The sequence below is a fragment of the Microchirus variegatus genome (assembly GCF_963457635.1).
Source record: "Microchirus variegatus genome assembly, chromosome: 11".
Classification (NCBI taxonomy): Eukaryota; Metazoa; Chordata; class Actinopteri; order Pleuronectiformes; family Soleidae; genus Microchirus; species Microchirus variegatus.
Window position 1 is genome coordinate 2290431 of NC_139812.1, and position 25670 is coordinate 2316100.

Sequence of the window (25670 nt, forward strand, 5' to 3'; positions counted from 1 at the left end):
TTATAAGCATCAATGAACTAGTTGTCTCACTCCCTGATGTGACTGTATGGCTGCTTTTCCACTGGTCAATTGGCTTTTGTCTGCAATGAGAATGAGTATGACTGGCATTCACTCTTAGGCCAAATGACTCTGTAGTAAAGACAGGTTTTCATCAGCCCTGATCGACATTAATGGACACAAACCATGCAAGACAACACACTGAATTCTCCTTTATTTTGGCAAACTGGACGATGATACTCAATCTTTCCTACAGTAAAAGATGAAATGCAGTTTCATGCAAATTCATGTAGTGATCTAAAATCATTGTGTGAAAGTGTTAGAAAGGGACTGAAGTGAAAAACAACAACAGCATTTTTTTCCATTGCACACTGAATTTCCCACTTCCAACATATGTTGTGTTCCAATGTGTTTTTGTGGCATCAAATGTGACTCACAAGGGAAATGGAAGAAGCAAACATTCCACTTGCAATGAGCCAATTTCCTTTTGTTTTGGCAAATTTCAGAGGCAGTTTATCAGTGTTCAAAAAGCTCACATATGTCAGATCTCTGCAACCATGTCTGACGTCCTGATCTCTTACCTCTAATCTCTCCGTCTTCTTGGATGAAGCTTTGAGCAGCTCCAGGCTGCGCTTCAGCTGGCTCTTCTCACTCTCCAGCTCCATGTTCTCAGCCTCCAGCTGAGCAGCCTTGGCTCCAGCTGACCGGAGGCTCTCAGCCGAGCGCCGGATCTCCAGGTTCTCCTCCTCCAGCTGGGAATTCTCCTTTTCCAGAGCCTCCAGCTGGAAGGCCATGTTCTTCAGCGCATCCAGCTTCTTCTTTAAACGCCGGCCCTCTGCCTCCAGGTCTGTGTTCTCCTTCTCCAAAGAACACACCTACACACATGATAATGATGGTGGTGGTTATGTTGGTGGAGTCTAAATCTCTGTACTTTGATTTATACTGATGTTGCAGTCTAGTACAACACAGATCGAGGCCTAGTCTATTATTCATATAGTAAATACATAAATAATAAAATAAAACACAAAACGCTCAACTCCGGACAGTCGAAAACAGGGATAGGAACATAATTAAGGGATTAAATCAGATTCACCTGAGGCTCAACCAATTTAAGTGTTTACTATTTTAATTAGGCAGTTTTTTCCAGCAGGAAAGTTACTTTTATGTCACTTTGAAAACCGCTCAATCGACTGTTCCAACGTCTTTGGAGAAAACATTATCTTAAGGTAAGTGTACACTTAAGCTCATGCAGATTTTATTAGAAAGGCCACATGTTAAGTGGCTTAAATGCAACTTCTTGGCACATGGAGGGCAAAGAGCAGAGTAAGCTTAGTGATGTCAGATGATGAAGATGATGTGCATCAGTGCCTCTACAATCACATTTCATAAAACGTGACCAATCACTTTAAGCTACTAAAGCTGCAAATTATCTGGGAGGCAAAAGCTCAAAATAAATACATAGCATTAGGGCTATAATCAGTCATCTATTAGAAATAAACTACTTAATTGTTTTAATAAAAAAGTGTGTGGTAAGTCTGGAAACCTTTGTTTAGGTATGAAACAAGACATTTGAAGATGTCGTCAATTAATCAATAATAAAAATAATCTATACTTGTAGCCATGCATGGCAAACAGACACTTTGGCATTTCAAAATGCAGCCTTAGCAGAAAACAATCGCAGCAGACCTTTTCACACGTGATTCCAAGGCTGGCTACTTTCTTCTGCAGACTCTCTTTGTCCCTTTCCAGCTTCTCCATCTGCATCTCCAGCTCCTCTGCTCTCTCTCCCCTCTCCTTCATCACCTCGAGCTCCTTCCCTGCACACAAAAAAACACACATTCTCACAACTAAAACACTTATCCTGTGAAGGAGCAAACAAATTCAAGGTAGGAAAAACAGAAGGACGAAAAACAAAACAACATCCACACTTATCGGAGTGAGCGAGACAAATTCTATCACTCACGTAGTTGTTTCCTTTCAAACTCCATCTTATTGAGTTTGCCGGTTGTCTCACAGATGGACTCGTGGAGAATGCGATTCTCCTTCTCCACGTCCTTGACTCGAGCCTCTGCGCCGACCTGGCATCGCTGACGCAGAGACGCCACCGTCTGACTCAGGTGCTTGTTCTCCTGCTCCAGACCCTTCAGCTGGACAACAGACACAGCAGAAGTCATGTTTAATATGAATGATTTAGTTAGACTTAGTTTTAGGTGAAGAAAAGGTAGATGGGCCAACATACATTGGACAACAGTGAATGGACTATGCAAAAAAAAAAAAACACTTAGATTGCATCTCTTTACAAACATAGATATCTGTACGTGCAGCATGTTGTGTTTGCTGCAGTTTGTCTCGGCTGGATTTTACAAATCAGATGGTTAAACTAATCCAAGGTGTCAGATTTGGGTCAAACAGCAGTCAAGTCCCTGCAGAAACACAGTGGGCAACACTGCATCTGAGCCAGAGTGCCGGAGATGTGTGCAGTCAATAAAGTGGGTATATCAACACAGTGGGTACTGTCGCTACTGCTTCTTAGTTTTGCTGTTTCTTTTTGGAGCCAAGTGCAAATCAATTGAACAAAGATTGCTCTCAGCACAGACTTCAGTAAATGACACAGCTTTAAGTCACGTTGTTTGCTCTGAGATTCTGGGAAACAAGAGTCAATGACGGTTTTGTGGAGAGCTCGTCGCCTATGACGCACATTCCTCAAATCTCCACGTTTGTCTGTATCTGACTGTATGAATGTCCAGTACACAAACAGCAACATTAGATACATGTTAGAACACACAAACGCTCAATGTTATAATTATCATTCCTACATAAGTCGGTCTGTGCAATGTATTAAATTGACCACATGTATGTGGCATGCAGCAAAACAATGTGGCATTTAGGCAGGAAAAACAACAACATTAAATCAACCATCACAACAAGACTAACGCATTTCAATCCCTTTTTTACTGTATGTGTGTGTGTGTGTGTGCGTGTGTATGTGTATGTACCTGTCGCTCAGAATTCTCTCTGAGGGTTTCGAGGGTTTTCTCCAGAAGAGCCTTCTCCTTCATCAGGTCAGTGCTGAGAGACTCAGCGCAGCGGAGCGACTCCCTGTCTGTGGTCAGTTCAGTCTGCAGCTGCTCCAGCTGCAAACATACAAAGACACATTTTCAAAACGGCGTACTGCACTGATTTGGTTTTAATTATTTGGTCAGTGTTCAAGATAACGACCCTATGGCGGCTGTCAATTACTTTCCGTCAACTTATAAGCACCGTTTTCTAATTTTCACTATGTTTTCTACCCTATAAGAAAGTTTACCCTTCTCATGTTAATATTCCTTAACTAACAAATGTAGAAATCAGCTATTTTCCAGCTAGATTTTGCCCCTAAAAAGGACATGTAATCCTCAATTAGATGGTATTTTTTGTCTGAAATGTGTCTCCAAAAGGTGTCGGATAACAGAGACACACACACATTTAATGACATGTATATTCCAGTCCACCAGCATCTGCAATCACGTTTTAATAACATTTTGGTTCTTGACTTCAACATAATCACTTTTGAATGTTCCCTTTGTGAGAGAAAAAGACAATTTTATGCTTTCGATTCAGAGGGAACAGAGAGACACTTATGTTTCTGAAAATAGCCAAGAGACTTCTCTTAGTGAGCGGGCATTAAAGAGTCAGAGGCTGGAGAAGAAAATGCAAGAAGCTGCCTGGATTTACAGCTTTGCTTTCATTCTCTATGCACTCTCCTTTCTTTTTATTCCTGCCACTGTGTGAAAGGGTCTACAGGCAAGTGTTAGGGTGATATATTATGGAGGAGTGGCTGGCCAATATGCTATGGCAGTGAGACCGAGAAGGGCCGGAATAAGGGGAAAACGACCTGCAAGCAGTTTCTAACTCATAAGGAAAATCTGTCCGAATTATACTTCTGTGGTAAGATTATCATTTCAACCTCTGAAATATCTAAACTCAAGGTCTATCATGTCAAATGTGATATTTTATGACGGCATTAGAAATAATTGTGTACTTTTGTAACATACTGATGCCTAAAACCGCTTCAAAGATAAGGAAATGTTAAACCGTACAGTCATTAATTAAAATTCATGAATGGTTCTTAAGGTGTAAAAGGAAACTGCTTTTGATTCTTATCCAGTCCAGGAAAAACACTTACATGCAGTTCATTACTCACGGTTTGGTTGAGTTTCTGGTTTTCTTGGCTGACTTTAGCCAGTTTTGCCACAGTGTCCTTACTGGCTGCTCCTCTGAGCTCCTCCACACTCTTCAGCAGCGTCTGGTTTTCTTTCTCCAGCTTCAACAGGCGACTTGAGGTCAACTCATTTACCTCCTCGCCCAGAGACTTCTGAGGGACTGAGTCAAACACGACCAGGAAATGCAATTCAGTGTCCGAACTACTTTCAAAAATGTAATTAATACAAAACACACTGGTTTAACATGTCTTAAGGCTTTTTTAGTGCCATTTTAACACATCAATCTCACACCCCTCCCTGAAACAGATCCCTGGCCACTTAAACCTCTTAACAGGCTTTATAAGCCAAATGCACAGATTACCCTCCAGGAGTGACTGAATATTAATTACAGCTCTTAACCAAGTGGAAAGAAAGCACAGTGGAGGCTGGCAAATGCACAAGGGCCATAGAGATGACACCAGGACAAGAGCCATTAACCAAAGCCTGGTCTGTTCAACCTTCTGAAGCTCTTCAACCTGGTTTCAAATAACATGATAAAACAGTTGTCCACAAGAGCCCAGCACTTTAAAATCCCTGAAAAAGTTTCAGCTTTAACCTTGTTTATGGTCTTTTAACAGAGATTCATGCTCTTACTTTTCAACACTATTGTTTCCCGTTAGTTTACTAAAATTAAAGGCGCATTATGTTATAAATCTAAAGCAACTGGCCATACAATCCTCCTAATATGTCACAGAGACTCAGGAATAATATTCATATCACAAACTGAACTCACCAACAACAACAGTACAGACAAAATATTTGCATTAAAAAAAATCTTTTGCAGACTGCAAATCATGTTTATGTTTTGAAATCATGTTTTGGCATGTGGCGCCACCTACCGCCGTCGACCAATCATTGCAGTCAGTAGAGCCTCAGCTGCCAAGCAACCATAGGTTGCCACGTCAGAAAATGAAACCTAAAAGACCTCGGTGTTTTGAATTTGAATGTAGTAACCATTTTTGGCCACATTCTTACATATGGCACCTTTAAGCGACTGCTACTTTAGAGAGAGAATGGGCTTCCTGTTTTCATCATCATGCACGTGCCCACTGTACCTGTCTAGTCATATGATTTTGTTTTAAGGTGTATTAGTATGGATGCAGATCACGTCTGATAAAGTGCTTAAACGCTTATATGGAAGCCCATCATTTTTTATCGAAAAATGCAGTTTTCACATGAAGACCAGGCGACCTGTCCAGGGTGTACCCTGCTTTTCACCCTGTGTCAGCTGGGATTGGCACCAGCGCCACCCACAGCCCTTATTGGGAGTAAAGTGGTAGAAAATGGATGGATTAGTTGCATGGATGAAGCCTATGTCTTACTTTCAGTGAGCTCTGGCGTCTTAGATAGTTGCTCCAGCTCCCATCCCAGGTGCAGGGACTCGTCCATGCTCTGTTTCTGCGCCATCTCGAGCACAAGGTTCTCCTCTAACAGCTCCTCCATTCGCTTACGGTCCATGTCCCTCTCCTGGAGAGAACAGAGGCCATGCACAAATACTGAATACAAAACAGCAGAAAGAGTTGTACTTTCTTCTTCTATTTACTTCAACTATCCATCATCTTTTAATCATTAAGGCAAATCACATAAATGAAGAAAATAAGTAATACGTTTTCAAACCCATAAAAAAACATGCAAATAAAGTTATTATTCCTGATTTTTGACTTTAACGTTTATTGCGCTGAAACAAATACATCATCACTATAGTAAGTCTGTACCGACACAACATGAATCCATCATCTCACCCTCTCCAGGTCATGGATCTTGGATTTAAGCTGCAGATTCTCCTTCTCTAGGAGATGCAGTTTGTCAGAGCGAGTCCTGCTGTCATCCAGCTGTTCCTCCAACATGCTCTTAGTCTCCAGCAAGACCTGGTTGTCCTCTTTCAGCTCCTACAGAATAAAATACTATTTTAGATTTTTACATACATATTTATACACGTTTGTCATCCAAAAAAATCTAGTTTTATTGAATATATCAAACAATTCAAATTGTATTATGGCCTAGTGTATGACATTGGCGTACCTCGACTCTGGCCTTGTAAAACTCAATGTCGTGAAGTTTCTCCTTGTATCGGCTCAGTTCGCTCTCCAGTTTGTCCACACGGAAGGCTTTCTCTCTGAGGGAGTCCAGCTCATCGCGATATGCCCGAGCTGAGCGAGCGTCCGACAGCAGCTGGTAGCTCTGCAGGAGGTGATAATATAATAATGGAGGAAACTAGACTGCAACTTTCATACTTTCATAATCGATTAATCTGTCGATTATTTTGTCAATTGATCGATGGGTTGCTTGGTCTATAAAATGTTGATCAGTGTTTCCCAAACCTCGCTTTGATGATGATGTTCAAATGTGTTTTTCAATGATGATAATTCCTTTCTTATACAGAGCAAAGAAACCATCAAATATTGACATTTCTGTTTTTGATTAGTTAAAAAAAACAACACTAAAATTGATTAATCAAAAATCATTGGCGATTAATCTAGAATTGATTAATAATCGACTAATCGTTGCTGCCCTAGTGGAGACATTTGCAAAAAAGCATTCACAGTTATGATAAATACATTCATGGATCAAAAGGACATGTTTTTCTTGTGGGTATATTCACTCACTCTATATGAATAAATGTAGAACAAGAACAATTCACACACTCATTCAGTTAGACAAAGAGATATCAGACAGAAGCATCTCTCCACACAACAGATTAGACTGACGCACACACTCCCTGAACTCATCCACCATGTGCACAGCATCCGGTCTGTGAGCTCCACTGTCAGCCTGCCACCCACGCCAAATCAAAAGCCATGTGAGGCCGTTGCTGGACTAAAGATAGCTCTAATAGCCTCTAATGAGCTGAGGCACGAGCTAACTGATTAAAGCCTGGCACTGTCACAGAAGTAGAGTACGTAGAGGGAGGAGGAGGAAGGAGCAGGTGTGAGGAGGGAAGGAGAAAGGACGGGTGGGGCCGGGAGGATATGAATGTTTGTGTGTGTGTGTATCCAGATTTGTGCGGGTTGCTGTGAGATGCAGCTTCACCTCTTGCTGAAGCCTCTTGAACTCCACCTCCATGTTCTCCAGCTCCTGCCTGGTGTCCAAAAGCTGCTCACTCTTCTCCTCTCTGAAATACGAGATGATGAGGGTTAGATGATAAACAAGGGCAAAACATGGAAACAGTGCGAGTATGTAACCGTCACGAGCCAAGTGTTTCTAACAGTGCGCATTTGTGAACGTACGAGGACGTTCATTCCTTTAGGGATCTTCCATTTTAAGACTTGCAGTGTCATCATTTAATGGTGGAAACTTATTGACACAGTTGCACAGAGTAGTTCACAGAATTTGTCCGAATAGCTTCATCGTTTTACTTCACTTTCAGCGTTTACTTGAAGCAGTTCTACACTGCTTGGATTGTTTTGGGTACGTTTTTTTTGCAATTTGTCATACAAGAGGAAGCATTAATACCAGTTAGAGACTAAACTAAAGGTTAATTTAAACTTTAGAGAGTAATCCTACTTAGGCACAATTGTAAAGATTAATTAAGTTATGACTTTAAGTGAAGAAGGCCATATCCCATCATATATAACCCTTAAGCCCAATTTATACTCCTGCGTAAAGTGCTCTGCGTAGGAGACGGCAAGAGCTGCGATTGGTCCTCAGGACAGGCCGAGCTAAGCTGCTCTATGCCGGCTCACAGTGAGCAGCGAGCGTCCACAGAGGGCGGAGCTGATCACCGCCGACTTCGTCGCTGCCAAACTATAAATACGTCATATCTTAACACACACAGCACATGTTTAGACTCTAAATGGCCAATTTCTCGCCTCAAATTATCTTAAAACTGCGTTCCGGGACACAGAAAAGTGAGAAACGGCCGCTGTTTCAACAACAACAGTCTTTCTCCCTCGGACGCCATTGCTCACTGTAGCACAACCTAGCGCAGCGACCCCTACTGATTGGGCGGGAAATTGCAGCGCCTATCCGTCACCACGACGCAGAAGTATAAAGGCTCGAGTGGTCTACGTGGTGACGCAGACGGATAACGCATTACGCAGTCGGAGAAGTATAATGTGGCCTTTAGTCAGACAACCCACAAACCCAGATTCCTAAAACCTAGATTAAAAATAGCCTATTGTGTTGCGGGCTGGTCAGGAGACCAAGGTGTCTCTCATGTGTCTTCTTTCCCTGAATTCAACTCCTGATAAACATCCTCCTCCTGTCGGTCCTCACACTCAGACTCCACATGCATACTGACAAAACAAGAGAGGAACGTGAAGTACCGTGTGACCATTTCAGGGACAAACAAATGCAAATGTGGCCCCGTGGCTCAAACTCCTGTCTCCATCTCCACGACAGATCAGATTAAAGGAGGGGAGGGAGAGAACGTTTTAGGTTCTGGTGCAGGCAACAGAACGGTTTGCTATTTAACACGCTACTGTATTATTAGTGTGATTGACACTGGAGTAGAACAGCCGTATATTTACTGTCTGTGTGTATTTGTGTGTGCAAGTTCTCCACCCTCCTTCTACCACTGAGGAAGAATGTGTGCCACTGCTTTGAAGAAAAACTCACTGCATTCTTGAGATACTGTCCAGTGAGAGTGTGTGCATGTGCGTGTGTACTTGCATGTGTCACCAGTTCTGACATATTAATACTAATCTCGTCAGAACCAGTCTTCCTCATGGAGACCAAAACCTGATCCTCATGAGTCAGAACTGGTTACGTTTAGGGCTAAGAGTGTGGTATGGTTATGGTTAGGGTTAAACATTAACTGGTTATGGTTAAGGTTTGGGGTAATGCTGTGTTTAGACTGTCCAAATGAACAGAAGTCAATGCAGTGTCCATAAAAGGATAGCTATGTGTAAGTGTGTCCTCTACTGAACATATTTGTTTGCAGCTCTCAGGGAGCATCTCAATAAAGAAAAGTCTGTCTCCCTTTGTGTTGTTGTTCTCTAATGTATTTCCTCCTTTCTCCCACAGATGATGTTATCTTAAAAATCTGGAGCCAATATTCAGGCAGTTTCTGTTTTTGTTGTTCCATCATTAACCCAACTCTCCCCCCTTTCTCCAAGCCCTCCTCCTTTGCCACAAATCACAAACACCTGTCAAGTCTAGCATGGCAGATTAGCTTTGGGCTCATATTATGGATGCAGCTGGCTCTGCTACTTATGTTAATGGTTTAACGCTCGCTGCATGTGCACGAGCACAGACACAAACACTTGTATGCACCGCGGCCATATTTAAAATTATGGCTTTTTATTCTGAGACTGATAAAAGCCTGACTGACACCCGACTTTAAATTCTACCCATGACCACACATTTTGACAACATCTCTGAATAAATGCCTTTCTAAAGAATTACTTTTTCCAAGCCTAACTATCATAGGGTATGGAACACCACTCAGGCAGGAATCATTGTGCTTTCACTTGAAAATGCACAACCTGTGATGGTTAATATTAGGAAACCAAAATGGGAACAATTTTAAATTCCACTGCTACAAATAATAATAGGAATGGTTCTACAGGGACACAGTAGCATACTTTTTGCCTCAAATCAAATCATAACAGAAAATCCAAATTGTTTTATTAACTGGAGCCGGGACCACAATAATGTGGACTCCTCCCTCTGCGTTTGAGACACTAAAAAATTTGTAATGCCTTCCAAAGTGCAGTCTTTCAATGTGTTTCTCTGTATGCATCTGTACATATTTTTCTTGCATGTCTTTAATAATCTGTCTGGTCCTTCTCTGGTATTTGATGATCAATTATATAGACTTGATTCCCTACTTCAGATGCTTGTTTGAGCTTGTGGATGAAGATATTCTGCAAACCAAAGGTCATTTGGACAGTTGGTTGGAAACATCCCGTTAAACATTTGAACACAGTGGAGTCAACAAGGTAAGAGTAAGTTAATAATCTACTTCAGAGTGAACTGGCTGGTTGATCTGAAGCCGAGAAAGACTAAAGTCAAGTTATGATTTTACTCATTGCTGCAGATTCTGTGTTGTGTTATGTATTACTGTGTAACTGGTACAATAACAGTGAAGCAAATAATGTACATTTTTAAGGAAAGATAAATGAAACCAGTACAAAATAAATGTTTGGCTTTGGAATAGGACTCACAGTCTAGCTCTACATGTCTTAATGGGTACATGTATATATATATATATATATATATATATATATATATATATATATATATATATATATATATATATATATATATATATATGTATATATACACACACATATATATATTTGCATAAATACATGTATATGTATATATATGTATATATATATATATATAATATATATACATATATGTATGATATACAATATATTTACACACATATATATACATATACATATATACATGCTAATGTATATATATATATATATATATATATATATATATATATATATATATATGTATATATACAGTATATATGTATACATATATATATATATATATATATATATATATATATGTATATATACAGTATATATGTATACATACATACATATATATATATATATATATACACATACATACATACATATATATATGTATGATATACAATATATATACACTGTATATATATATATATATATATAATATATATCATATATATATATATATATATATAGGACACATGAACAAACAGATGACTGTGGTGAGTTGGGATCACTGAACCATCGCCCCGAGCTCTGACATGCTTCCCTTCAGACGTAACACACACACACACAACCACTCAACAACAAACACACACTTCTCTGCCCCAAAAAAGACGTGACAGGGCTTCATCAGCACTGACGGACTCGCATCACATGACAGAGACACCACAGCAACAAGTAAAAGAAACAAAACATCATGGCAACCTACAAACAAAACAACTCACGGCCTTGTTGTGTAGCCCTATTGTAGGTCGACTGAAGATTTATCACCCTGATGTGGGTCAAGTGAGATGTCGACACTGAAGAATGTTTTCATCCCGAGAATACCAGTCAATGAGTTTAGATTCAACTTCACACTCACTTCTTTTACCAAGCAGAGGGTGAGCTGCACTCCATTCAGAGTTACGACCACATCATTCAGGCTTTCAGTTTGTCTCACTCCAAACTATTGTCTGCCTGACAGAGGAGACAGGAGAGCTAAATCTCCTGCAGATTTACGAGACGAACACGCCCAAATACAACCTGAGGAATTTTACTCACCATTAAGGTCCATTGCCAAAAAGCACTGTGGGTCTCTCTTGCTTTGCTCGAGCGTCAGCCAATCGAAACACATCTGTGTTGTCACTATCACTTAATCAGCATTACCAACTTTTTCTACCTTTTTAGTCATACTGCTCTGTTAATTTCTGATGGTTACCTCCATGACTAAACGTCAGGACTGTCCGGCAAGTTGTCCTACAGTTGTCCAGAATAGCTGTATGCAAGAATGGCCAAATATTGCTCCAGAAACTCTATATTCTATAACATTTTCTGCTAGATCTCTAGTCAAACTTCCGGAAAATCTCTGGAAAATTCACACCAAGTGAGCGGGCACGTGTCCCGTTACATTGTCTCATGTTTGAAGGTTATATTCATTTTTATGCCTTTTTATTTTAAAGGAACGTACTTCTAGTCTTGAAATAAGAGCCATTCAAATGTAAGACATGATCCCTTTAAACAGAAACCACAGAGCACTGGACTTAACACGGACTTTAGCTGAAACATGATCTTATCTATTGAAAACACAACAATCACCTCATGGCACCAGCCAGTCTGTTAAATCAATGATTATGTTTGGGCACCAGTGAGATGAAAAGTTGGTCGTCCTGTATATCTAACAGATCCATGTTGACCATTAAGCCTTGTTCTGGGATTACAAGACTTTTAAAAGGAAACTCTATTATTCATAGACAGGATTTAAAAGGCCACTGCAGGTTTGTGAGAGGGTAGTTTGCTTGTGAAGTGTGTTTGTGTTTGTGTGTGGGGGGGAGAGTGACATCACAGCAGACACGTGTCGTTTGAATAATAAAGACACAGAGAGGAAATTGACTCTGAGGTTTTTCCACTCTGTACTTCTGTTCACATCATGTTTGAGGACTAAATACAGTCAATCAAACTTACAGTATCTACCACAGTCCCCATTACATCGGTCACAAAAAATCTGCAGGTTTTTGCTATTCTTCTTTAAAATAAATAACATAATTCATCTTTAAACAGCCAACAGCAGCAAATGTTTTGTAACATCTGAGGTCATTTTCTGTTTTGATTATAGGAATGAACTACTTTGAATAAATATCTCACTGTGATTATTTTGACAGGAATCATTACTGTTGTTTTCATTTGAAAAACTTGTTTACAATTATTAAGGTGTAATATTTGTGCAAATCTGTGAGAAACAAAGACAAAACTCTTCAGCCTGTAGAATAAGATGTGAATAGCTCAAGACAATAATTCATCTAAATGTATATTTAGACACACATTTTGGCACGTACGCTGTGTTGTATTGTAATCTCAGACTCAGCGAGATTTCTGGAAAAAACCCGGTCCGGTTACGTAAACAGCATTTCTCCTGAACAGCAGATCCTCCTGCTAGAAGAATGTCCTTTGTGGAGGTGTTTCGCTTGCAACAGTGTCTTCTGACTCTGTGTCAAAGGGACTACAGCGGGGAGTCGTGACGAAGCTATTTTTAAACATCGTTAAAACAATGTTTTGATAATGAGTAACAGTGCATCCACTGTTCCAGAGGGGGGAGCTGCGCTTCTGAGAGTGGGTGTTCTGATTACGTCACTTCCAGGTATTGACCAATCACAACACAGTCTCTCTTCTGGGGGTGAGATTTCAGTCTGAAACAGCGCTACTGACGAGAGCTTCAGTGAGGAGAGATTTCTATCAGCTCGTTTCCAGCAATTAGGAGGTTTTTGACTATAAAAACAATAATGCTGAATGAATTAATGTATGTAAGTAGACTCGCATATATGTGCTATAGGACCACTCTATGGGAGCTTTAAAAAATATTGTGCCCCTTGAATTTTTTTTTTGCAAAAATGCAGTAGGCCATATTATTTCCACAAAATGTTGATTTATTGTTCAGCTAGATAGAGACTTAGAGATTTATTTTTAAATATTGGTTGTCTTACAATAAGTTACCATGATATTGACCTTCATAACTGATCTACGATGACACTGCTGAGCCAGTCTCGCATAGCAAAATCTAGTAGCAAACCACATTAGGAGAAAAAACTCTCCTGTTATATCCCCGTCTGCGACCTCCGTAGATGTCAGACTTTGAGTTTCCTTGTTGTTGCTACTGGAATTAAACTCGGTTTCTTTACATTTCCCGTTTCCTCCCTCAATTTCAGCAATTACTTATCCAAGCGATAAAGCTGTTGCACTCACAGTTCCTGTCGAAGGCGTCTGATCTTGGCCTTGGCATCAGCCAACTCCACAGAGAGATGTTGCCGACTTTCGGTCCTCCTCATGCTGGGTGAGTCATTTGGAGACTGTGTTGGATAAGGAGCCAGTGGAGACAACTGCACACAGTCTCTTTCCTGGGTCAACTCCACTATAGTCTAGAAGACAAAGGGCAACATACATTGATATTTCTCAAAGCTAGATTTAGATGTGTCCAGAAGTAACTTCTAATTTAAAAGGTGGAACATCAACAATGGGACATCAAGAGGAGAGTAGATAAATGGATTCACTAAAACACCACCACCCCAAAACTAGACTAAAAGGCACCGGGGGCAAAAAGCACATCCACAATCCCACACACAGCCTATTTTGATCAAGTGCCCGTGACAGGAAATGGGATTTTAATTGAGAGCGGCTGGACTACAGAGTGATAATCTGGAGACTATTACAGACCCTCTCTCCCTCCATACACACACACATCTGCTTTATCAGTCGTGGGCATCTGTACCCTCTGGGTTGGAAACTCATTAAATGACGCATAAAGTTTGAATAAACACACACACACACACACACACACACACACACTTCATGAGAGCGTTAACAGTTCCAACCCTTCCTTCCTGAGGCTGATCTCTTGTGGTGGCACAAAAGGGAAAAAGTTTCCACATAACTTTGAAAAACACCATTTTTGTAATACTCTCCTTGTTGTACTTTGCGCTACCTTGTTTATTGTACTTCATGTTTGGCTCAAAGAGTTACTGTGTATACTTTATTTTGTGTATCTCTATTTGTTGCAAGGAACCTCTCTGGCATAAACACTGACATTGTCAGGGACCCCATGGAGACCAAAACCTGGTCCTAAAGAGGCAGAACCTCAAGTCTGAGGAAGTGATGAAGTTTAGGGCTGAGATTTGAATTGTGGTTAGGTTAAGATGGTTTGGCATTAACTTGTTGTGGTTATGGATACGGCTTTGTTTAAGCTTTCCAAATGGTTAGTGTGTGCATGTGTGTGTGTGTGTGTGTCATTACCTCCAGCTGCGTGTCCCTTTCATCCACCAGGTGTTTGAGGTGGAAAGCCAGGTTTCGGGACAGACTGTCCAAATCCTCAGCAGGAATTTCTCCACTTTCCAACCACTGCAGGTCGACCACGTTCTCCTGGTTATGAGTCACCTAAAATCACCACCAATGCAGCGTTAACTCAACTGATTCAACTATAACCAAATACATGGGATTAAGCCAAAGGAGATGCAGTTTTGTTTACTATGGAGCAGAAATACCTCTTGGATGTGCGAAGCAATGGCAGCTTTGCTGTGAAAGTCCAGAGTCTGGATACGCTCGATGTACTCTTCCTTCTTCTCACACTGTAAACAAAGAAGAAGAAAAAAGAGATTTTTAGAGGTCAAGTAGAGGTTAGTAGAGCATCTGAGAAGACATCAAGCCCAAGTTCTTCCGACAAACAGTTTTCCAGGAAGTGAGCAGCTGTGTTCAGGAGACGAGGGCAGTCTTCACGTGAAAGTTTATCTTATGGATCAAAGATATTTTTTCCAACTTGCTGGCAGAGATCAGAGCTAACTGTTTACAAATGTTAGTGGCTCATTTGCTTTTATTACATTGTGTGCTTATGCTGATTCAGCGAGCCTCATAGACAACAGAAAAATTGACTGGTTATCAATTTAATGCTAGTAGTAGATATCATGGGATATAATGCGGTATACTGCAGATCTGAGGAGGTAGGGTGGTTCTGCTTGGTTCATCGTGGGCCCCCAGATCTTAGAGTGAGTGCAGTGAGTGAAAGCTGAATGAAGGCTTTGTCACCTGACAGGAAAAGGGCCTGCTCTGTTATTGACCAAACTAGATTAGCTGAATGAGTGAGTTATTTAATCTAATCAATGGGAGCAAGTGGTAGCAATCACTGGAGGACGAACCTAAATCAGATTTAAGGCATCAGAATGAAACATTACCGATAAAGCATAACGTTCATTTTTGTTGTGTTTAAGTGCACTCTTACCTGAACCGCACAGCCGAGTAACAGCAGCAACAGTTTCTTCATCTCGTCCAGACCTTGTTCTAAAACAGAGAAAAATACAGAGAAGAACATTTTAGAGCTAAACCGCTGTAAACATGATTGCATGAAACAAGAAGAGATAATTTGTCGCTGCACATTTGTCTGACAAAAAGAATCTTAAATGTGTTTCAATCTAAGCACTTCATTGAAAAATGGAACTGGGGTGGGGTCTTTCTACGGACTCCAGCCTTTATATTGGATGAAGTTGAATATGAAATTGCGTAAACGCCATGTTCCATGTCTGCAGAGAGATGCCTGAAGCAAACATGCATGCGGTTTTATTCATAATAAAAATGCGGGCCCCTGTTGGTCTGGTACCTTCCATGCTTGTACACCTGATCCCACATTCCATTCGTTCCATTCCGGTTTTGTCGTCATACCTGGAGCAATCACAGAGTTTTGTTCTGCAAGCAGACGACCGTATCCTCCATGTGTACGGACACACATGTCACATGTGCAAGGACCATAACGTACCAGCGGATGCAGAAAGTATGAATCAACCTTCAAGTGAGTTGGTAAAATCATCTTTCATCATAATGAGCTTTAGAAGCAGATTGCGTCTAAATCATCCATGTACTCGTTCCCCATGTAAATAAAACAGAACACTGAGTCATTCGTGATTTGAGGTCGGGGGCCAAAAGACATTTGATCCAATCATTCCACTTTCATTTCCAATTAACAGTTAGGTTGTTACAGTTCAATAAAACCCCCTCCTCTAGTTCCAGTGTTTCCCACAGTGTAATCAGCTAACAGGATTAACTCCAGTGCTTCTCTACATGTCAGGACAGATTGAGACCCACTAACAGCTGGTATCATGCTCAACAGGCCTGAGCTCATCTGCTCATCTGAACAACAATAAACCAGGTGGTGTACGTGTGTGTGTTACACTGACTAACCTGTAGGTATATTATACACATACATGTTGCTGATCTGCGACTATGCCCGTGTATGATTTACTCCTTTTGTAGCAGATTGTATATGATTAGCCAGCTCATAATGTGGTTCAGGGTTCAATGAGTGCTGCCACTGTCCTCCTTTCATGATGATAATAATAATAATAATAAATCTAGATTTGTGAGTGTGGTCTACTTCTGTCTCAGTTTGACGGGCCAATCATCACAGAGGCAACAGCAGCACAGCAGACAGAAAGACTAATTTGATCTACACCATTACCATTTGTGGCTATTTCCTAGTGATTTAACATGAAAATCAAATTAGACGAATAAAACTGCTTCTCAAAATGATTGCAAACTAATGAATGAAATCATGACTCTGCTGGATAATGGAATCCATCGCTGGGAACCACAAACCACCACCCAGCAGGTCCTATGGGATGGCTCAGTGTTACAAAACACAATGTGTCCCTTGGACCCTTTGTCAGGATCTATTCATCGATTATAAAGGGATCTCCCACACAATCAAATCAATCCCCATTCTCCTTCATTCTTCCTTTCTCTATAAAGACAAACTAAATAAGAATGTAAACGAACAACAGCGACACATCTGGGGTTCTATGGATGGACTTTCCCCTTTTAAGATGGTGTTTCAAGACATTATTAATCGGACAGGTAATAATGGATTCTAGACATGACTCAGGATGAGAATGAGTTGTCAAATCAGTTTTGAGAGCACATCACACTTTGAATGTACAGTGTGAACAAGTTGGTGGTTTATAGACAGTAATGGCCCTTTTACACTATGGTCCCAGCTCGCCTTGACTCGCACGGCAAGGTTTAGGTTGGTTTTCCACTACAAAAATAGAACCTACTCAACATGAGCGGAGTCATCACTGCACAGCTGCATGAAACTGCTGTGACTTCGTTTTACATGCGACACACACGCACTTGTCACACATGTGACAAGTGACTTGTAAAAGCAAGTTGTTTTCAGTGTAACTGAATCATTAGAATCAGTTAATTAAAATGATTTGTTCAGTACTTCCTCCATGACAGGAGCACAGTCTCCATCGGACACAGTCACTGGACTGAAATGCAGTGGCAGGGTTTGTGATGACGCTCGCCATTAGCAGTGTTGTAAGTATTTCTAACTGATCTACACTTCGGCACTGTTCAGGCTTGATTCTCTCGTCAGACGTCTCTTCCTGTGACGGCACTCTGACCAATCAGTGACCGGCAGTCTGGCGACGTCACAAATTGTACCTACACAAGCTTGGAACCTCGCCAGACCAGGTAGTAAAAATGTACCTGGAACAAGGAACATTTGCTAGTGCAAATGCAACTTAACCATGCCGTGCCGGGGCGGTGGAAACACGCCATAATGCTCAGCCACTGCCCGATCACTGATGCCATTTGGGTTAGTTTGCTTTACAGCTAATTGAAAACTAAAGCTTTGTAGGAATATTTTCCTCTATTAGTGATTTCCATTTTTATTCACTCATAAATAAATCGATCCAATCATAACTGTAAAAATAACTCATAATCACAATAACTTATACTTTGTGGACCCAAATAAAACTAATGTATGTGCTACTGCAGCCAATTTGTTCTTGTAGCTCTTTCCAGCCATCAGGTTGGACACACCGCAGCTAAATATATGGAAAGGAAACGTGTATTATTAGCTCAGACATCAGAATCACAGCTGTACTGCAGGGAAGGGAAGTTTGAACCCAGAGTCTGGAGAACATTTCTTAAAACATCCTCACCACTTGCAGTCGTTGTATAAAAAGGAGTATTAAGCATACAAGGCAAATTTAAGCAATATCTGAAGGGTGACAGCTTTAATTCTCCCAGCTGCAGGGCTTAGAGGTTCTCTCTCGGAGCCATAGGAACCTATTCTAGGCAGGGACGGGATTTAGCTTGGTAAATCTACTGGTGCAATGGAGGAAAGATAAGGAACAATATAGGATACATTATTTATGTGAACACGAGGGAGAGACGGCAAGGGGGAGAGATGAAAGGAGGAGAGACAAAAGAGAGGAAAGCAAGGAGCATAAGCAACTCAAAACACAGGGGAGAGAATATAGAAGAGGCAGAAAATAATGGAGAGAGGAGAGGACAGCAGCAGGAAGCCAAAGAGGCGATGTCAAAAATAGAGAATAGAGATGATCCTCAAGCAGTGGCAGCATGGAGGCTTCGAGGGGGTGTTACCCATCAAGCCTCATATTCTCTCCGTCTCTTCCTTCCCTCCAACCTCCACTCACTTCATCCATTTATTCTCTGCAGCACACATCACCACCCATGCTTCCTTCCTTCCTTCCTCCCTTCACTCAATCACGTGCACCTCTGTGCTTCCTTTTTCACCTCCTTTCCTTCCTTCTCTGGCTTCATCCTCTTAGAAGGAAACCAGGGGGTCAGGAGGACAGTGACTAAGTCTTCTTCCTGCAAAGTCATTGTTAATTTGTCTCCGAGGATGTGAGTTAATAAGACGGGGGGGGTGTGGGCTGTGTGTTTGCATGCATGTGCAATCCACAGCAACAACCCTCTCTTCTGTCATAATGAATAGACTCATTCAGGCAGCAGTGACTTTCTGTCGGCGATAAGAACTAGTACAATCAGTCTGATAATGCTTTGACAATTTATCCGAAACAATTTATTGGAGCAGACGACGGAGACATGTGAATCTCATTTTCAGATCGTTGTAAGAAAAGCTGTGCTTCTGTGTCGAGATACAGAGTGAAGTGACATCACAGAGGCCCAGAGGGATGAGGTCAGAGTCATGAGCAGCAACACTCACAAGCCATAACCACACAAGGACAACTGAACTGATGCCACAAATGACAGTCATGAAACACGAATCAAGGATATTCTCCACTATGTTCTCTTTGTTTCAGAGTCACAAGGCTTTAATTAAAAAAAAATGGTGTTATAGTATAAAGCAACATGATGAGCAAAGCAGTTATTTTTGGTGTAACTGAATCATTTAAATCATTAAAATCAATGAATTAAAAAGATTTCTTCAGGACTTCCTGCATGACCGGAGCACAGACTCTCACAGTCACTGAACTAAAATACGACTGAACAGGTTGTGATTCGGCTCACGATCGCAGGCTTTCGGCAGGGCTGCAGCTGAAAACGCCAGACTTCTCTTCTTATTGACATTTTAGAAATGTCCTTGCTAAATGTTGGACATCAACGCACGTTTTCTACAGTTGGGCATTACTTAGTTTGATTCCGCTCGCGCTCGCAACTCTTCCAGTGACGACACTCTCTTCCAATCAGTGGCCATTTTATTATCGGCTCAGCTCGCTTGGAACCTCACCAGAGCACGTACCAAAAAAAGCACCACGTACCGGGTCCCATCACTAATGGAAAAGCAAAAAAAAAAAAGGAACGAGTAGAGTTGAGTCTAGTCGAGCCGATTGTGCTACTAGAACTGTATCATGGGAATGTGCCATGATCCTCTCAAGTGGTTTGGAACACTGTGAGATATGTGGAACTAAAAGAGAGTGAGAGAATTCAGGTTCAAGAGTAATGCTGACCTTAGATAAGTTTAAGAGACATCACAAGTCATCAAACATCTGCTTTCAACATGGTGTGTTACTTTAATGAAAGAAAAGAAAATCCCCACCTCTTTATTTGGAATACTTCTTCAATTTCACTGAAATTGGTTCAATTGTTTTAATGTTATCCTACTGACAGACAGACTGACTGACAGACCAGTGGCACCACAAACATAACCTCCTTAACAGAGTCAACACCGCTGTCTGTTCTATTGTTTCTTATGGAGACATTGAACACCACAACACAATCAAAACAAACTGTTAAACACACACACACACAAAGACAGACACACACACAGCTTTCTTGGGAAAAATAGCATGTCTGACTTTTCTCTCGATTACTCCTTTAATACACATATACATAGTAAACCCAATAACTTACTGCATGTATAGTGTATGTTAACATACTCAAATCAAATATTCTTTGCTCTTATTCCTACTATTGTGAATCATAACAGGGAAGTGCTTTCATCTACTACTACATATGGTTGACCATATTTTTTTCCTAATATCTACATTTACCAGTGATAAATAAATGTGATGTCCATCTGGTGCTTTAATGCCAGCTGTGCAGTAGAAAAATGGATGGAGACATTATGATGTTTTTCTTCATGGTCAGCAGCTGTAAATCTATTGCTGTTTATGTATTGATTGGAGACTGTATTGATGCCCGAATGATTACTGCTGACTGCGAGTGGCCTCCAGTGAAGCAGCTCCAGATCCTTGAGGGAGCTGCGGGACAGACTGGTGGTCACTAATGTTAATGCCAGGTATAAACAGAACCTGTGAGCTTGTACATCATCACTGCGCCTGTATATACAAGGAGGAGGGGCGTGAGTCAGAGCCTGGGGGAGGACGGCGGCGAGGAGGGGGTACTGCAGTGCATTGTGAAGACACCCTTCCCCCCATCTGCCAACACAAAAACACACACGTGCATGCACTCACACACACGCAGAGTCGTCCCTCTGCCCCCTAATGAGAGCGTAATAAAAGCCACATGGCCAATGACTTTCAGCTGGCAGCCGCTGAGCCACGGAGGCAGACTCCACAGCCACCGCTGCTCTGACTGACTGATTAACTGACAAGCTAAGAGGGTAAAGGGCAAGTCAAACCCTGAGGAATGCAGTCTAATGCTTTTGGCCTGCTCTGGTCCACTTGCTCCAAGCTGCCCTGCACTCTTGTCTGCATCGGGTTGACTATGGAAATCAATAAGTAATTGCTTCAGCCATGTGTACGGTCGATGTAGCTCTGGGAGCTGCTGTAGATACAATAGAGCCTCAAAAATGTGCTGCTGTGAAATCTGATATGACAAATGTAATCTCCTGTAGCACTCACAGTGCAGACAACCATCAAAGTCCATGAAAAATGGAAATTTAACGGGCTGTTCTCACGTCCAGCCTCCACAGATCAGCAGTTTTTCTACTACATCAGACAGTTATTGGTGTTTCCATTGTCATTTTACCTCAATAGGTTTGTAAGGACGCATACGTTGGTATTATATCGACTCCAACAGTGCGTGTGTTCTTACATTGTTACTGCAACCACAACTCCTGCACTTTTTGTCCATCTAGTTGCACTTTTATATTTCAATGTTTGCTTTGTAAGTGTAATCTCCCCATTTCTTAATTAACTAGAACGTGTGCTGCTGCCTTTCTTGGCCAGGTCACCCTTGTGAAAGAGATCTTGAACTCAATGGGTCTTTTATCTGGTTAAATAAAGGTTAAATAAAAAAATGTAATCTGGTCCACAAACCCCACAGTCGAAACACAAGTTAGATCAGCCGAAACGTACAATGCTGCTGAACAAACCATCTTGGCAGATTGAAGATGCAAGAGGCAACTGTTTGGATCTCAGCTTTGCCCTGAGAGACAGATGGTCCGAAATAATCTCTGCTGATATCGACACATTTTATTGCGTTGCATGTCCAAATCGCTTTTTGTGTCTTTTGCGGTGCCGTTATCAGCATGACACAGAAACCCAATCAAACACAACATGCACACAAACGTGTGTGTACCTTGTACAGTACCTCTCATTAGTACGTTTACCCTTTGTGAAAAACTAAAGAAGGTAAACATGGTCACTGAAAAGGGGGATGTGGTGAAAGTCTGACAAAGGTGGGAGGGGTCAGAAGCAAATTCATCTGTATGAAAAGATGAAAAATCTTTCAACAAGCTTCACCAGCTGCAACTGGACAGTGAACCTTTTTGCACAGTAATGGATCTTTTCCTTTTTAGCCAGACTCACACAAGCTTTACGTTTGGAGTGAATGCCCCACATACAAAGCAGATATCTTCCTACATTGATAATAACCTCGACTGTTACATGAAATTCTGCAGCTCATCATAGTCTCTGCTCAGTTTCTTTGTCGTGGTCTCATTAGAATATAAAGCAGCACTTGGTGCAAAGCTCATGGGGCTTAAAAAGCCGCCGCGAAACACTTGACACTGCACTTCTGCTGCTCGGCCGCTCAGACATATCTCGTTGCACGGCTGGAGTCAGAAGGTCAAAAACAAAACAGTTAAAGTGAATTTTAAAAGTCAACCGCTTTGGGCTTTAAAGTTAACGCTTATTAAGATAAGAGGGTCAACCAAGTGTGAAACTTCTGTTCTCTTTGTGATCTATATGCAAACTTACTCAATACATTTTAATGACTTCAGGGACATATTAGATTATTGTGCTATTGAGTGCGACTTAAATGTTGGATGTATAGGTTCAATTGCGTCTTTCTGGCCATGATTAAATCTCTCGATCAAAGGTATATGGTACCTAACGAGAAGCTGAAATGCCCAAATTGTATGCAAAGGTCTGTGAGCAAGGGGAGAAAGAACTGTGAAGAGCATAAATCTTAGTGGGGCACAACCCCAAGAATATAATGCGATATATACGGTTACGGCAAGATATTCCAAATTATACTGCAATATGAGTTTCAAGCCACGTTGTAGAGCCCTACTGGAAAATAACTAATACTAACAAGCTGAAAAAGGGACATATCGCCACCTAGCATTGCAGAGGTAGAAACACTAAGTTCAATAAAGTGATTCCCTGCTTGTGTTCTTTCATTGGGACAAGGACAGTAGCACTAAAACCTGGATTGTGTTGTATTCTTGGTACCAGACACTTACCAGAGAGAGGGTTCCGGCCCAGTATCAGCACGTTTGGTAAAGGCATCATGACCAGCTGCTGGAGACCCTCCTGTCACACAACAAAAATGAAAGAAAGAAGTCAGGAGGAGAAAATAGGCATTACTTATATAAGGAATTGTGAACAAGAAAATGAAGACATATTATGTAAATGACTTTAACTTGATTCAGAGAGTACTGCAATGTTGCAACTCCGATAAACTCCAATGAGAAGCCATCATGAAAAGAGCTTCTCATAACTTTTTTTCCACAGCTTCAGGCCCGACAGTGGAACACCACACTGTAATGACAACCCTTAAGGCTCCGACACATTTAACTGCAACATCATCTCCAATCAAAGACAGAGGCAGAGAATTTGAGGCCTATAGGTGTTAGGTTTTAATGGTGTTATAGGGAACACTTCAAAAGATTATAGCGTCTGTGTGTGTGTGTGTGTGTAAGTGACGGTGGTATTCGCGTGGGTTAAACTGGTGGTGTGGGTTGCGCCCCAGGGCCCGCCTCTTTTCACATGTCAATCAACCAAAATGAAACCACGAGCTGCGGTTCACAGCAGACAACAACATGCATGTGCAGAAACACAGCAGTCATTTACAGTTCAGACGCGTGCGGTGGGTAAATGAGGGCAGAACTTCATGACTGGTGTTATTACTGATGTTTGCTTTAAACCATTTAAAACAGACCAATACTCGCATTAAGGACAAGTATGAGTTGATAACTAAGATGATTATTTAAGAATTTGAATGCAGTAAATAATAATGTTGTCGTGCCTGATTTAAATGAGCCGACAGTGTGAGGAGACCTCAAGTGTTCAGGAAGTTTGTTCCACAGGTGAGGAGCAGAATAACTCCTGTTCCTGATGATCTTAGGGCTCTGGATGCTTCAGTGCTTCGTAAGGTTAGTGATCTGAGGACTGGTGTGATGTGGTCCAGTTTCCTGGTATTAGCCAAGGACTCCAGTGCAAAACGTTGTCTAGCAAATTATTTTTATAGTCCCAACCTTTCGAGCAGAATTAACTGAGATTTTTTGAAAGCATGAAAGGACATGAAGTTCAGCTAACTTTAATATTTTATATCTACCTGATGGCAGAAGAAGAAGGTTTGAACCCATCTGACCCCAGTTTGACTTTTTTATGCATGCGTTATTTCTGAATATGACAAAGAGGCTTATTTATATAAGTGAGGGGTTTAGAGAAACCCCCCTCCTCTTGTAACCATCTGCCCTATACATATTGCATTACCTCACTGAGGTAAAACGGCAGGAAATCTGACATCACTGGGTGGTTTTTCATGGTTAAAAATAGCCCGACATCTGCACCGCTTACAGGCGTTCTCAAAATAAACAAGTTTAATTCAAAACGGTGTTTTGCACACACCTTGCACACATCAGAATCAAATTACATTTCTTGTGGCTTTCTCCTTTTTCTTTCTCAACTACTCAACTACTTCACAATCACACTGCAGCCATAGAGATTGGAGCACAGGTGCTACACAGATAGGCAAAAGCTCAACTGGTAAGCAGATGTAAATGCGACGGCCGAGTCAGGAGGACACAGCTACGTAAATATGGCTGTAAAACAAGGGACAATAATCCCTAAAATAATAATTACACCTTCATTCTGAATAGTGAGTACATGTGACTTAAAACTTGAGTTTTTGGGGAATTTGTAATGTCAAACATTTGTTGTGTTTTAATGTTCAAGTACATAAATGGCATCAAACAGGATCTGACATTCTTCAAGGTGTGTGTGCATGCGTGTGTGTGTCTCCTCTTTATGATTATATGTTTGGAATTTCCTGCTTCTGAGAATAGGAGGATTGTGACACATTAATTACAGTCATACACATACACAAGTTAACTCTACATCAATGCAGATGTTTTCTTAGAAGGTTTTATTAACTCTTTAGTTGCAGTTTTACTTAAATGCTCTCTCACAAATGTTGTTAAAACACTATCCAGTGCCACTTATTTTTCATTTACCTTATTTAAAAAAAAGAATAATAATAATTAAAAAAAAATATATATATATATACACTTTTGTTTTACCCACAACCTCATATTGTGTCTCCATACCAGGTATTTGTGTACAGTCACCAACACAGTTTGGGTTAAATCTGCCATATCAGTGGTGGCAGCAGAGGCAACTGTGACGCCTGCGGTCGTCTGAACCTTTGTTGTCCGTTTGATTTGATGCAGAACCAGAAAACCACTAGTTTACAGAGGAAGATGTGGAGAATATGGGAAATAAACGCTTCCGCAGATCACTCACATCTGGTTCCAAACAGATAATGGCACACACAAATATGGAGCCGTGTCTAACTGTAATATAAAACGTCAAATGATTTGTCATCGTATAGTGTGTGTTACAGCATACACAAACAC

The 25670-nt window shown here is 41.0% G+C and overlaps 1 protein-coding gene across 1 annotated transcript in view; it reads right to left on the reverse strand.

Annotated features, from left to right (window-relative positions):
• ccdc88ab (coiled-coil domain containing 88Ab) overlaps nt 1–25670 on the reverse strand; it is a 74159-nt gene that overhangs the window by 17819 nt on the left and 30670 nt on the right. Inside the window, exons 4-17 of the mRNA XM_083898085.1 lie at nt 23274–23343; nt 15636–15694; nt 14905–14988; nt 14657–14797; nt 13613–13785; nt 7269–7350; nt 6261–6419; nt 5981–6127; nt 5561–5705; nt 4181–4359; nt 2994–3131; nt 1961–2144; nt 1684–1814; nt 579–872 (exon numbers count right to left, since the gene is read on the reverse strand). Coding sequence (XP_083754211.1) covers nt 579–872; nt 1684–1814; nt 1961–2144; nt 2994–3131; nt 4181–4359; nt 5561–5705; nt 5981–6127; nt 6261–6419; nt 7269–7350; nt 13613–13785; nt 14657–14797; nt 14905–14988; nt 15636–15694; nt 23274–23343 — 1986 coding nt within the window. The remainder of the gene's footprint in view (nt 1–578; nt 873–1683; nt 1815–1960; nt 2145–2993; nt 3132–4180; nt 4360–5560; nt 5706–5980; nt 6128–6260; nt 6420–7268; nt 7351–13612; nt 13786–14656; nt 14798–14904; nt 14989–15635; nt 15695–23273; nt 23344–25670) is intronic.